This window comes from Giraffa tippelskirchi, chromosome 4 (genome assembly GCF_054371585.1).
Source record: "Giraffa tippelskirchi isolate mGirTip1 chromosome 4, T2T-mGirTip1v1.2.pri, whole genome shotgun sequence".
Taxonomy (NCBI): Eukaryota; Metazoa; Chordata; class Mammalia; order Artiodactyla; family Giraffidae; genus Giraffa; species Giraffa tippelskirchi.
The window spans coordinates 38,127,993-38,143,165 of NC_137278.1; the positions used below are offsets into that span (position 1 = coordinate 38,127,993).

At 44.2% G+C, this 15,173-nt stretch overlaps 1 protein-coding gene across 6 annotated transcripts in view; it reads right to left on the reverse strand.

Annotated features, from left to right (window-relative positions):
- ARHGAP25 (Rho GTPase activating protein 25) overlaps positions 1 to 15,173 on the reverse strand; it is an 87,627-nt gene that overhangs the window by 43,731 nt on the left and 28,723 nt on the right. For all 6 annotated transcript variants that reach the window (XM_081595683.1, XM_081595682.1, XM_081595687.1 and 3 more), the window contains exon 2: positions 4,522 to 4,721. In XM_081595683.1, coding sequence (XP_081451809.1) covers positions 4,522 to 4,721 — 200 coding nt within the window. The remainder of the gene's footprint in view (positions 1 to 4,521; positions 4,722 to 15,173) is intronic.

Below are 15,173 nucleotides of genomic sequence, written 5' to 3' on the forward strand. Positions count from 1 at the left end.
GACAACTACGCCAGGATTGTCTAAAACCATCATTGTAGCAGAGACTTGAGAGCAATTCACTGAGATTCTGTTTTAAACAACTTCCTCGACAAAGAAACTTTTGGAATGAGTTGTAGAAAACTAGGTCATGGACTTACAGGGCATTATACTATTAGAGCTGGACAGACCTTTCTGAGAACTCAGAGGAAAAAATGTACAGATTGCCTTCTCCCAAACCCCCCCTGGAAGAGCATAAATAAGAGTCCATTACACAGGGCTCTGTAATTTACTTAATCATTCTCCTTTGTCAGACACTTCATCCACTGTTTCTCATTACAAGTAGCACTGCACATATCTGATTTCTTTTGAAGAGCTTCTTAAAACCAGAATGACAGGGTCATTCTGGATATGATATTTTTGGCTCTTAGAAATCTAGCCAAATTGCTGTCTAGAAAGGCTGCCCGTACTCATCATCAGTATACATGAGGGCCTTTTTCATATCATTGCTCTAAGATGATTGCAGCATTTTTGTGTTTTGAGTTTTTTAGGGATGTGTGTTCTTTTTAAATTTACAACTAATTTATATTTTAGTCATAGAGAAAGAGAAAATTAAAGTTTTGTGTAACTCCAGTACTCAGATAACTCAGTTAACACCTCTGTGTATTTCTTTCCAAGTCTATTCCCATAAATTACAGATTCATGATTCTTTTTTCCCTCAAAAGTGGGATTAGCATATAAATCATCCTCTGCTGTTAACTGCTTTTTTTTCAAAGCAATTGAATTATCAATGTCTTTCATTTTCAAAAAGTATCAGTTTCGGCATCAACAGCTGAATTATATTCTATTGTATAAATATATAGAAATTGCCTGATATAACTTAGCCCCTTTTGCTATATATTCTTTCTATGTCACTATTATAAACCCCTACATTAGGAATGCAGGGTCAAAAATTTGCATTTTTAAAGAGGCATATTACTCTCCACAAAGGTTGAACAGATTCTTATTTCTACCAACGGTGCATGAGAATTCCTGTTCCCTAGTCTTCACTAATATTGGAATTTCTAGAAAATCTTTGCCGGTTTTATAAAAGGACAACGATATCTCATTAGCTTCCATTGCATGTCTTTAATTATGACTGAGAGTGAAATTTTTTACGTATGCCTTTTGGCTATTACATTTCTTTGGGAAATTGTTTAAGTCTTTTGCTCATTTTCCTATTGCTGTTTCTTATAGGTTTGAGAGTACTTAAGATATGAAGAATATTTACCAGATGTATATGAACAGTTTTTCCTGTTTATTCCTTGCCTTTTCACCTTATTATTTTGGTTTTTAAGGTAGAGACATTTTTATTTATGCAATTAAAATCAGCTTAAGAAATTAAAATGTGCTTAAGAAACACTTGCTTCCCAAAGATCATGCAGGTAATTACACTTTCTTCTCAGATCTTTAAGAACTTGTTTTCACATGTAAGTCTTTAATCCATCCAGCATCATGAATGGTGTGAAACATAGGGTGGAAATAGACCTTTATTTTTTCCCATGAATTTAGTTCATATCTTTCATTTCACTTCAAGATATTTGTAATGTCTATGAATCCCAAAACAATGTTAAATGATAGTATAATAAAAGTTCTTTAGTTTGTATAGATTTTTCTTTATCTTAATGAAATAATGATGGATATATGAAAAGTCTACAAGATGTCCACTTAATTCTTGTTTGTTACAGTAATATAGAAACATCAGCCCAAATTCTCAACTAAACTCTAGGATGAAATTGGTTAAAAAATTATAGAATGTCCACACAAGATGTTATTTTGCCACCACTAAGAACTACATTGTAGAAGAATATTTAATAATAGGGGACAATATTCATGACATAGTGTTAATTTTTAATTAAAATATTATTATACTAATTTTGCACTTAGAATAGATATTTCTAAATGCGTATGCATAGAAAAAAACCAGAAAAATTGAGGATTTGGGTAGCTATTTCTTCCTGATGGGATAATTTTTATTTTCTACTTTCTGATTTTCTGCGTCCTCCAAATTTCCTACCATGTTCCCATATGGCTTTTGTAGCCAAAGTGTTCATACCCATATAATGTAAAATATTCTAAGAAACTATCATTTTATTACTAAAAGCTTTTTTAAAAAAACTTTTTATATCTGAAATGAGTTTTGAATTTTATAAAATTCTCTTTTCAGCCATCTCTTTAGGGGTTGTGTAATTTTTCTCATTTGACTTCTTGATCTTGGCTTATTGGTTTGGTACATTAATAGGTTTCCTAAAAAATAAGCCACACTTGTCATCCTAGAAGCAGCTTTATTAATTTAATCCTGAGAGGATTCTGAGTTTCCTCCTCCCAAGGTAAGGGAGAAAAGTTAGAACCACCAATAATTTATTTTACCCTTTGACATCAGTTTATGCTTTTACAAAACAACTTTTTACATGTGCTTCATATAATCCTGTGACAGATGACTGTCTCATTTTACAAAAGAAGAAAGAGAGGTCTAGAAAAACTAAATAATTACATGGCTGGATGGTAGTAGAACCAAACATAAGCTCCCCCCACTACACCTCAGTGAAGTAAGTCTCACTGAGCTGCCCTTTCTGCTGATTTGAGAAGGCCAACGCATTGCTATCTCCCTCACTCTTCACAGATGGGAAGACTTCCTGCCTCACTATTAACGCACTAGGAACTCCATCTTAGCCTGTACTTGCTTGACTCTGATGGGGTCTGTTTGTCAAGTGAAGAAAGTCTGGTTACTACACACAGGACACTGATCAAGAACTCAGTCAGTGATGGGGTCTCCAGCCCTTCTCCAGCCTCTACAGGAACAAACACTCCCAGCCCTCTGGGTGGAGGGCCAACCAGGCACTGCAGATATGTCCCAGAGCCTCAAGCCTGCCCTTAGAGAGAACTGTCCCCTTCCAAAAGAACTTTCTTGTGTCTTTACATACTCTGTCACCCACTTTCAGTATCTTCACCCTTCTTGGGGATTTTTTTCCTGCCTCCAGAAGGTTCTAGAGTCTGTCCTCCCTCGTAAAACCCTTCCAGCCAAGCCTACTCTTTCACCTCCACCACTCCAGGAGAGGGTGTCCAGCCCTCCTGGTTGCCTTGAGACATACAATTTACACCTGGGGTCTCTCAGCTGTTACTAACATCTCCTTTTGCTCTCATTCACCACAATGGCCATGAGGCAAGAAGAAAAGACCCAAGCCCAAGATTTAGGATCAAAGCCCTCTCTGGCCCCATCTACTCCACCTCTAAGTCCCATTTACTGTACTTTCACAGTATGTCAGGCAATCTGGTCATTTTCCTGCAGTCCCCAACTCCTATTGAGACTCTAAACATTATAGCCTCTCATCTAAATCACCCTTATGCCTCCCCACTTCCGCCTTGGATCTATTTTGGAGCATGGTAGCCAGAGCCATCTTTTTACAACACACACCAAGAATGACCCCTTTCTGCTGGAAACCTTGTTAGGCCTCCCATTTATCTCAGTATAAAGGCTCAAGTCCTTACAGAGGCTTACCACGTCCTTTGCAATTTGCACCCCCTCCTCCTGCCCTCTCCTCTCTGACTTCATCCCCTCTGATACTCTCATTCTCTATCTCTTACATCCCCGCTCTGCCCTCCTTGCTGTCTCCCACACATATCAGACACACCATCTCAGGCCTCAGGCCTCAGGGCCTTTGCACTGGCTGTCCCTGCCACCTGGAGTGCTCTTTCCCCAGAGATCTGCCTGGCCAATTACCACTCCTTAATCTTTGTTCAGATGTCCCCCTCTTCATGAAATCTTTCTGACCACCCTTCTTGAAATAGTACCACCTCTCTCAAATGACCAACCCCCCTAGCCCACTCTATTTTTTTTCTCATAGAAATAGTCATTTTCTAACAAACCACATACTTTTCTTAATGATTGTTTATTTTCTGTCTTCCCCACCCCATCTTCTAATCTCCACCTGGCAGGGTTTTTTTTTTTTTTTTTTTTTAATCTGTTTTACTCACTGGGGTTATTTCAATTCCCCCAAACAGTGCCTGGTGCAAAGTAGATGCTCAACAAATACTGATTGAACAGACAAATAAATCAAAGCCTCAGACCAATTTTCCTGAACCCAAATCCACTCTCCCTGAGCCCTTGTGCTCTGCATCCCCATCAAGACCACGCTGTCATGGAGTCCCCTTCGCTGTTCACCTGAAACTATCACAGCATTGCTAATTGGCTATACCCCAATACAAAATAAAAAGTTAAAAAGAAGAGACCATAGCTGCCAGGCTTGACTTAGTGCTGTGTTTAGGAAGAGCCCCAGTGATCATCTTGGGGCTCCGTGGAGGATCATCACCCTGTCATCTCTGAAGCCCAGTTTATATTATCTTGACAAGGGTGAGAAAGACAGAGAGAAGTCCTTTCGAATAGACAGGATGTTATCCTAGTGAGAAGCCCCCTGTGAGTTTATAGGGATCTCCGGTCCTCTATCCACCTCCCAAGCCCGGGAGGAGACTGCTGTAGGAAGAAGGGACAAACAGCCGGGTTGGTACCTGTGGCTTTACGTCCTCCTCATCCTTGTAGTAATAGAGCTGCTGCGCCCTCAGCACGAAGTACCTCTGTTGCCAGTTTTTCACGATGGACCTCTGCTTCTTCAGCCAGCCCATCTTGATGGGTCTTTCCAGCGGGTTGGGGGTGGATGCAGGGTGAGAGGCCGCCATCTGCTCTCCGGTCATCACGCTCCTTGACCGAGCTGTGGAGAGGGACAGACAGGCGGGCTGACCTGGGCTGTGAGCAGTGTACAGGGAGGGCCCGGGAGGCACTGGGCCCCAGCCAGGCTGGGCTCAGGGGTCCAGATCTGCTGCAGAGAGGATGCCCCGGAACCCAGCGAACCAGCGGAGGGGCCCTCTCCCACCAGCGCCGGCCCTGGGGCTCTCCACCCGCAAGGTCCGGCAGCTGGAGTCTGCTCCCTCCTTCTACAAAGCCAGAGATTGGCTGGAGCCGTCTGAAGAGGAAGTGGCCGCAGCATCTGACAAAAGGTGCTTCCTTTTTCCTGCGTGGGAGTCAATATCTGACAAGAGAGGGGAGAAAATAGTGCCTCTTGCTCTCAGGGTTCAGGGTGAGTCCCACGCAGCTGCAGAACAGCCAGAAGCTGCCTGACTTCTTCCATAGAAGGAGTTGCTGTGCTCCCCAACCTCACTGGTTCTGCCCTGCCCTGGCTGCCCCCGAAAGCCCCTCACCCCTGACCTAACAGCCACCATGCAGGATGCGGGCATCTCTCAAATCTTTCTGCTCAGAGTCGTCAAGTGCCTTCTGTCCCCCTGCCCGCTGGGCGTGTTCATAGCCCTTTCTGCTGAACCATGGGCCTCCCTGTGGCTGCCTTCCTGTGACCCTTTTGGTTGGGTTGCCCCTCCTGTGTGGCTGACAGCATACAAGCATTTGAAAGGAACATGAGTCTGCCGACAGGACACAGAAGCAGAATTTGAATCCAGACCCTTCAACCCACTGCCCGATGTAGTTTCCTTTTGTTTTCACAGGAGAGCTCTGCCTGTCATCAGATTAGGTCCAGGCAACCACAGCTTGTCTCCATGGTAGCTCCCACTGAGGATAACTCTCTCCTTCCCTCCTTTCCACAGCAATCGATCGGCCAACCTGGAGTCCCCCGCGGGTCAGCGTGTCCTTTCTGTTTCTCCCCTTCCTTCTTTCCCAGCTGATTCAACAGTGCCCTTAAAACCATGTTGGAGCTCCCTGTCTCCTCAACCTTGTGCTGAGTGAACACCATACCTGTCAGTCTCCTGTGTCTGCAGTCTCCTCCTTGCTGGAGGAAGTCTCCATCTTATAATCCCTTTATCCAGCTTTTGTCAGTCCCCAGAACATTCATGACGTAGCTGAACTAAGCCAACTCCTCTCTCAGCCCATCTCATCTCACGTGGTTAAAGACCAGTTTTTCCTTTCTTGGATCTTTCAGCCTGGATACATCAGGCAACTTCTCTGAGCCTATTTCCTCACTTGTTAAACTAAGATCATCATAGCCCCTATTCTATGGAATTGCTGTGGAGATTAAATGAATTAATATATGTGTGTATATATATATATATATATATATAAACCACTTTGCACAGTCCCTCGTCCAAGGTGAACAAATGTCACTCATTATTTTTATCAACAGATGACTTTACTTCCTATTTTGAAGATGGAGATCACTGTTGAGGATCTCCTAAACTTACCTGTTCGTTTCAAAATGTTGCTCCATCATCAAACCTTCCTTCTTCCTTCATTCCCACCTTCAGTGCATTGAAGCAACAACTTCCCTCATGGCTTTTGATTCCTTTTTTGAATCTTTTTCTAGACCTGTTGGTTTTTCATCTTGTATTTCTGTTCACAACTTGCTTTCAAACACCAGAATTGTATACAGCATTACAGAGTCTTTCTTCCACTGACTCTAATTGGATCCAGAGTTACCACCCTATTTATATACTTCATCCTGTATTGCTGTCTGAGATGGACTCTTCCCTAACTGGGCTTCCTTGACCCCACAAAGGGTCTGCCTTCCTGTCACATACTGTCATTCCCAAGGTGCAGCTTGCAGCATCACCCATTGCCTCTCACCAGGGACTGGAGAGGTCAGCCTATGTTGTACACCAGGACACAAGACATACTTAATTCAACCTCCTTCACGCAGACATCATAAAAGTGCAGATACCCCACTGTATTAAAAAAGTAACTTGACATTCTGATGACAATTCAGCAGCATGCTAGCAACACATTTGCTTTATATCCATGAGTCCTGGCATGCCAGTTAAGGATTTTATCTTAGATCTTGCTCTTCCCTTTATTGCTGTCTTCAAGGTCTTCCATCTGTAACTCAAAGAACAGCCACTCTGGGGCTGATCACTTGCTCTAAGGCTGTTTCAATGATCTGAAGGAACCAGAGGAGGGTTTGGGTAGGAGTACCATGGGGAGGAGGGAATGGGTAGGAGTACCATGGGGAGGAGGGAATTTGAAGAAGTGTCTCTCTAGGCCAGAGACTGTTACTTGGAAAGACTCATATTTGTACTAGAAAGAGGGCAGAAGTGCAAAGAATGGTTTGTATTCAGAATTTTGGAAGAAGACTGAAGAGTGAGGGATTCTGACGGATGCACAGGGATCTCCTCTCATCTCAATAGCCTCTGTGTAGCCCAGCTCAGTGAGACTTATGTGATCGTTCAGCTGAAGCAGCACCAGACTTGGGAGGGATGGCATCCCTCCTAGCAAATGCATAATGAGAAACCTTCATATGGCTTCTAGGGTGATGCCACCAAAGGCAGCCTGTGCAGGAGAGGAGGGAATCAGGTGGGTGCCATGTGGTGGTTCTGAAGACTCCAGTCTCCCCAGACTCAGGCTATGCCCCGCCCCCAATGAGATCCACAGAAACTGTTAGAACTCCTCTAGGAGATAGGAGAAATTGGAGGACTCCAGAAGCACTGAAGAAGTAGGAGCAGGGGAGCAGGACCCAAAAAGACACTGGAGACTGAAGAGAACCAATTTAGTGAAGAAGAATTCAGATGCTGGGATAGCTCTGGGAAATTTTTCATGCTCTGTAGTGGCAAAAACTGTGAGAGTTGGACCATAAAGAAGGCTGAGCGCCAAAGAATTGATGCTTTCAAACTGTGGTGCTGGAGAAGACTCTTGAGAATCCCTTGAACTGCAAGGAGACCAAACCAGTCAATCCTAAAGGAAATCAACCCTGAATAATCATTGGAAGAACTGATGCTGAAGCTCCAACGCTTCGGCCACCTGATGTGAAGAACTGATCATTGGAAAAGACCCTGATGCTGGGAAAGATTGAGGGCAGGAGGAGAAGGGGGTGACAGAGGATGAAATGATTGGATGGCATCATTGACTCAATGGACATGAGTTTGAGCCAACTCCGGGAGATGGTGAAGGACAGGAAAACCTGGTGTGCCACAGTCCATGGGGTCACAAAGGGTCAGAAGTCGGATACGACTGAGCGACTGAACAGTAACAACAAAAGTGGCAAAAACAGCAGTAACAGAAACAAACATGTGAAGCCCCACACCTCCCCCAAGAGCATCCGTGCATTACAGAATAGCCTGGCAAAGGAGGAGTAGATATACAAATCTTATGTCCTCAGACTTGGTTAAGAGGGGTCTTGATGTCCTGGTGACAAGTAAGTGACCACTTTGTCCGCACGTGTGGGATCTAGGCCTTGGCTGACCATCTGTTATATTTCAGAAATGATCCCATTCACCCTTACGTCCATCAAATGTGATGTGACTTGGGGCACTGGGCCATGAAGACAGATGGTTCAGAACAAATTTCCACTGCTAGAATCAGGTCCGAACACTGGGGAGATGATAGCAGAGTTTCTGATGAGACAGTAAAGAAGCTGGGGCTCCTTTTGTGCCATATCAGAGCTGTCTCCCACCTCGGCCCTCGGTAAGCCTCCTCAGCCAGCCTGCTTATCATGAGATGAGTCAAATACCAGAGAAGAAAGCCTGATGGGCCCCAAGTTGAACTTGGTTTGGACTACATTCCCTGATTTTTTCCTTTGAGCATCTCTCTTCTCTGTGGGTGTGACTTGTTCCTGAATAAAGTAAACAAAGAAATCTGTTACTATTTATGGGGGCTGTTTCTTATAATGAAAATAATAAGTGTGATAAGCTTTGCTTGTAAGCCAGTCATCACATACTAGTGCATGCTCCCAGCCCTTGGGGCAGGAAGTCTGAGCTGGACTGTGGGCTGGAGAGGGGGTGGCGAGTGGCCAATGAGGCAAGGTGGGCAGTTGGAAGGCAGTTGTTAAAAGTTGACAGAACACTCGAGGGATGTGGGAAACCCACCCTTACTCTTGTAGGTAAAGAAAGAATAGGCCCCAAGACCTGCACTGTCCAATAATATAGTAACCACTTGCTATGACTGGCTACATACATCAAAATGAATTAAAATAAATTAAATTCAGTGCCTTGTTCACACCAGCCACATCTCAAGTACTCAACAGCCCATGAGGCTCATGGCTAGTAATAGACAACATAGAATATTTCCATCATCACAGAAAGTTCTATTGGTTGGCACTTCAAGCATGAGATGAAACAGGCCATAAAGGTGGGAGTATCATTTCATCAAATAGAGAAATCAAACTGGAGGGTCCAAAGAAGAAGTGGCTTCTGATGGCAGAGTTAGAAGTTCAGCCTTGATCTGAGAGGTTAGAGGGAGCCATCTCACACACCTGAGCAAGAGAAGTCTGTGATAAAATAGACAAGTGATTTAATTGAACTGAATAGGCTGCACTCTAGTCTGCAGGTGAGGGAGGGCGAGATGAGACATAGAAAAAAGACACAGAAGAAGTTCCACATTCTCAATGATGAGGTTTCTGCAGTAGAAGTTGGCTGCTTTTTGCCCCAAATTGGAATGAGAAAAAATTAAAGGAGGAAGTTTAAACAGAGAAGTCAGCTGGGGAGGCATTATCACTTCCTTTCTTTATCTTCTCATCTTCTGACCCCTCCCCCTCCAGATAATCGATCACAAAATCTTCTAGGGTCTACTTCGCAGATGTTTCTTCCAACTTCTCTCAACTCTGCATCAGTTTAGATTCTATTTTATTTTTTTTTTATTTATTTTTATTTTTATTTTTTAGATTCTATTTTAGAAGCTGTGAACATATGAGTGAGATGGGAATAGTTCGGTCAAAGCCAGAAATCTCTGAAGATATTTTCTCAATATGTTGATCTGAGCAGTGCATTAGTCTGGGAACCTTGTTTAAATAAATTTGAAAAGGGAGTAGAATTTACATGGCTGCCCCCCAGACACCCTCTCCGGAGCTGTGGACTCATCTACCCAACTGCCCACATGTACCACTGTGAAGATCTCAAGGTCATGTGTTGCTAGTTGAACTTACCACTTCCTCCCCCATCTCCCACCCATTCTTCGGGCTTGTGCAACAGACACATTCAAACCTGCTTTTCGATGGTTTGTTGTGACTGAGCTCTTCCCAGTCAACCAGCCAATTCAGAAGGCTGCCCCATTCCTACATCCTCACAATCAACAGCTTTCTTTCTCTCTGATCCCTCCTCTTTACCCCAACCTGGTTTTTTGGGCCCATTTATCCTCTCCCTGGATTTCTGCAATAGTTGCCTGACCTGTCTCCCTCCCACCATCTCACCTCTAACCCACTGATGACATTGTTTATGACACGGTCCTTCTGAAACACAAGTCTAACCATGTTACTCTTTGACCTAGAAGCCTTCAATGACCCTCCAACATCTTTATCCCAAAAGATGAAGGCTAAACTACCTACCATGGGATTCAGAATCCTTTGTGATTCTCCTGCTGTGTTTTCTGCTCTTCCTCCATACCCATCCTGAACTTTATCCATGACAATGTTCTAGTCTCTCTGCTGGAACATTCTCCCACCCATCCTTAGCCACCCCCAGTTGGACCTCTTGGAATGTTCTTGTTCATCCTTTAAGACTTCTGGCCATACCTCCCACAAGAAGACTTTTCAGCCCAGGCAGACTGAGTCAAGCCCTGGGCTCTGGTCCCTCTTAGCTGAGGATACACGTCCTTCAAAACACTTATCATGCCTTCTGGTCCTTTTCTTATTCTGTCTTCCCTCTCTACTTGAACTCTAAGAGGACAAGCGTCAGCCTATGTCTGCCTCATAAAACATGGGCATTAAAGGTCATAATTGCTGGCATTATTATCATAGTATAAATTTCATTTTATATTAAATGAGAGAAAAGATAGAAGTGATGAAAGGAAAGAGATGACGGAAGGAAGAGGGAAGGAGGAAAGGAAAAGGGGAAAACTAACTGGACAGTGTACAATATTCTGGGTACAAATCCAGAGGTCTGAATTAGGATGATGGCAGGGGAACAGAGAGCATAGGAGAGGCAGTGGTGAGGTGGATCACTGGAGCCCCACATCTGGCTGAACAGGAGGTGGGTGTAAGGTTTGGGATTTGAGTGGTTCAGGTGAGGGGACCTTCTCCATCCATTCATTCTATGCATATTGGCCAAGCACTTGGCACAAACTGGGAACAGCAACTGGATCTGGGATCTAAGATCAGCCAGACACAATCCTGCCTCCAGATAGCTCATAGACCTCAGAGGCCCTTTTGTAGAAGTAGGGAAAGAAGCAGAGAGCGTGGTGGGCTGGAATGGGCAAGAGAGTCCTGTTCTGGGTGTGATGAAATATAAGGGTAGGCTGGTGATTGCAGCCATGAAATTAAAAGATGCTTACTCCTTGGAAGGAAAGTTATGACCAACCTAGACAGCATATTAAAAAGCAGAGACATTACTTTGCCAACAAAGCTCTGTCTAGTCAAGGCTATGGTTTTTCCAGTGGTCATGTATGGATGTGAGAGCTGGACTGTGAAGAAAGCTGAGCGCCGAAGAATTGATGCTTTTGAACTGTGGTGTTGGGGAAGACTCTTGATTGTCCCTTGGACTGCAAGGAGATCCAACCAGTCCATCCTAAAGGAGATTAGTCCTGAATATTCATTGGAAGGACTGATGTTGAAGCTGAAACTCCAATACTTTGGCCACCTCATGCGAATAGCTGACTCATTGGAAAAGACCCTGATGCTGGGAAAGATTGAAGGCAGGAGGAGAAGGGGACGACAGAGGGTGAGATGGTTGGAAGGCATCACCGACTCAATGGACGTGGGTTTGGGTAAACTCCGGCAGCTGGTAATGGACAAGGAGGCCTGGTATGCTGTGGTTCATGGGGTCGCAAAGAGTCGGACACGACTGAGCGACTGAACTGAACTGAACTGAGAGCTTTGACTTCCCCAGAATTCTGGTTTTGACAGGTGAGGCCTGTGTGTTCAGAAAGAGGTTATTGGGGGAAAAGAGGTGCAAGTAAAAGGCAGGATGTGAGAATCTCCTATCTGGAAAGTAACATAACAGATGTTCAGAAATCAAAGAAAAGGCTGAGCCCAGGGAAGACTAGTATTGAGGGAAACATTTTTAAATCAGGGCACTGGAGATCAACTTAGATACAAGGCAGAAAAGGATATTGTTTTCCTTCTCTTTACAGAGAGCTTGCACTAGGTGTAAATGTGGAAGAAAGGAAATACAGCAAGAAAATCCACTCTCCCCAAGAGTTTAGCGATGGATCAGGGGTTGCTGCCTGGAAGGGATGTGAAAGGAAAGGCTGTCATTCCATGCTAAGCAAAGATTCAGGGCCGGTATTGGCCCATCTCACACCCCTGGGCCAGGAGCTATCCCGGAGGAGTGGATAGTACCCCTGGAGGGATGGATGTGGCCACTCGCCAGGTAACAGCTTCATGAGAGGAGCACTGGCTGGTTTCAGTCTTGATCACCCTTTCTGCCGAGACTCTTGACCACACACTCACACAAACATCCGTGTTCTGTTAGAGGACCCTTAAAGATACAAGTACTGTTCAAAAGCAAGAGGTCCTTTACAAAGAACTGTTTGAGCTTCTGATCTCAGTATTCTCTTTCAGAAAAGCATATTTGGCTGCGTAGGTGAGCAAAGGTCCCATGGCTTGGGAATAAATATCTCTTTTTTATTTATGTGTTAATTACCATTGTACAAAAAAGTGACTCAGTTACATATATGTCTGTGTGTGTGTGTTAGTCACTCAGTCATGTCCGACTCTTTGTGACTCGATGGACAGTAACCGACAGGCTCCTCTGTCCATGGAATTCTCCAAGAAGAATACTGGAGTAGGTTGTCATTTCCTTCTCCAGGGGATCTTCCTGATCCGGGGATTGAGCCTGATCTCCTGCACAGCAGGCAGATTCTTTACCAACTGAGCTACCAGGGACTCATGTGTCCACATCCCTTTTCATATTCTTTCCTTTTTCTTTATGGTTTGTAACAAGATATTGGATATAGTTCCCTGTGCTATATGGTAGGACCTTATTTATCCATCCTATATTTCACAGTTTGCATCTATTAACCCCAAACTCCCAGTCCATCCCTCTCCTTCCCCCACTATCCCCTTGGCAATCACAAGAGTGTTCTCTATGTCTGTGAGTCTGTTCCTATTTTGTAGATGGTTTCATTTATGCCATATTTTAGAGCCCACATATAAGTGATATCATATGTTATTTGTCTTCCTCTTTCTGACTTACTTCACTTAGTATGACAACCTCTAGTTGCATCCATGTTGCTTCAAATTGTATTATTTTCATTCGTTTTTATGGCTCAGTAGTAAGTAATAAATATCTTTGTGCTTTTTATTGCATGTCTGCAGGTGCTAGAGCTATTAAGCAGTTCTTGAGACAAGGACCATGTCTTATTCATTTGGTATCATGAAGGAGCACCCTCACTGTGTCTGGCTCAGAAAAGCTAATTGGAAGGAACAGAGAAAGAAAGTGTGTGTGTGTGTGTGTGTGTGTGTGTGTGTGTGTATTAGAAGGAGAGAAAATAATGTTGAATAAGGCTCAGCAGGTAAAGAATCCACCTACAATGCAGGAGACACAGGAAGCAGGAGTTTGATCCCTGGGTCCAGAAAATCCCCAGGGGAGGAAATAGCAACCCATTCCAGTATTCTTGCCTGAAAAAATCTCATGGACAGAGGAGCCTGGCGGGCTACAGTTGAAAGAGTCACAGCGAGTCAGACAGGACTGAGCGACTAAGCCTGCACACAGGCAGAAGATTCATAGGATATGTTCTCTTTAACAAAGAAACTTATATCCTTTAAATTAACCAACCAGATAGATTTCTTGGGCATTTCCTATGTGCAGAGCATGGTGCTAGGTAACGTGCAGAGTTTAAAATATAGAGGAAACCCTCTAAATTAGTGAGCTCAAGACTTATGAGGCTTCAAACATTTGCTGTGCAGCCTGGCACACAAAAATACATTCTACTGCACCCTGATATCTATAGTTGATTCCAGTCTGACCTAGTTATTGGTGGACCGGAGCCCTCTCATATTCCTCTTATATAAAAAAGGGGATTCATTATCGATCACAAACCGCAAAGTGTGAAAAGACAGAAGTTCAGGCGTGAGAAAGTAGGTTCCCAGGAGCAGGGATTTTTATAAATTATTTTTCACCAATCTAACCATACCTCCTAGAAAAACATTTGGTCAACTAAAGGTTCTCAGTAAATATTTCTTGAGCGAATAAAATAAATATTTTACTGAGAAATGTGAGTCACCACCAGACCTTGTATATATTTTCAAACAATGTTGGCTGATCTACACATCTGTGGGATTTCTAGATATGTTCACTTGTACCCATGCAAGCAGTGCAGCCAGGGAAGATGGAATCCCTGCTCTGAAAGATCCACACAAACAGTGCTGTATTTAGTGAAGTCTTAGCTGTGCCAGCCACCATGCAAGCACACTATCAGGGTCAAGTCCAGTGTGGTTGAATGCTCACCCTGTGTCTTCATGGAAAGCTCTATATTTCACAGACCAGGAACTGGAGCTCAAAGAAGTGAAGTGACTGGCCCAGGAATACAGCAAGAAATCTAACTTCAAAGCCCAAAATCCATACCTAAGCTCACAGTCCATAGAGGCACATGTGCTGTGTGCTAAGTCGTTTCAGTCGTGTCCGACTCTTTGTGACCCCATGGATTGTAGCCCGCCAGGCTCCTCTGTACATGGGATTTCAAAGGCAAGAATACTGGAGGGCTGCCATTTCCTTCTCCAGGGGATCTTCCTGATCCAGGGATTGAACCTGCATCTCTTAAGTCTCCAGCATTGACAGGCGGGTTCTCTACCACTAGCACCACCTAAGAGCCCACAGATAGGCACATATTCTAGTGGTAAAGAGAGACACCAGGACTGGGATTCGTGTGTGAAAATTCACAGAGCTAGACAGGCAGAGGGAAGTGAAGAGGAGACAGGTCACTGTTCCCCGTCCATCGTGGGAAACACCTGCCTTGGCCTCCACCCACTTTGCTGCAATGTTATGTGTGAACCACTCTGTGCTACTTTTTCCATCTGACGTAAGCTCTGCAAGGCTCAGCAGGCCTTGATGAAAGAGCGATGGGGAAGAGTAGCACTGAAACTGCCACCCAGCACCAAGGCGATACTGACACCCCGACAGGAAAATGGACATATTAGGCAGTCCTGCCGCGTCTTACTGGCTCTCTGCACAAGCTCCTTTGAGGAGACCTGAGCAGAGCCCAGTGGGGCTGAGACCTGGGAGGTAGGAACTTGGAACCAACCCCAAGGGGCCCAGCACTTGGCCCACAGGGCAGCTCACAGCGGATCCCCCACGTGGCT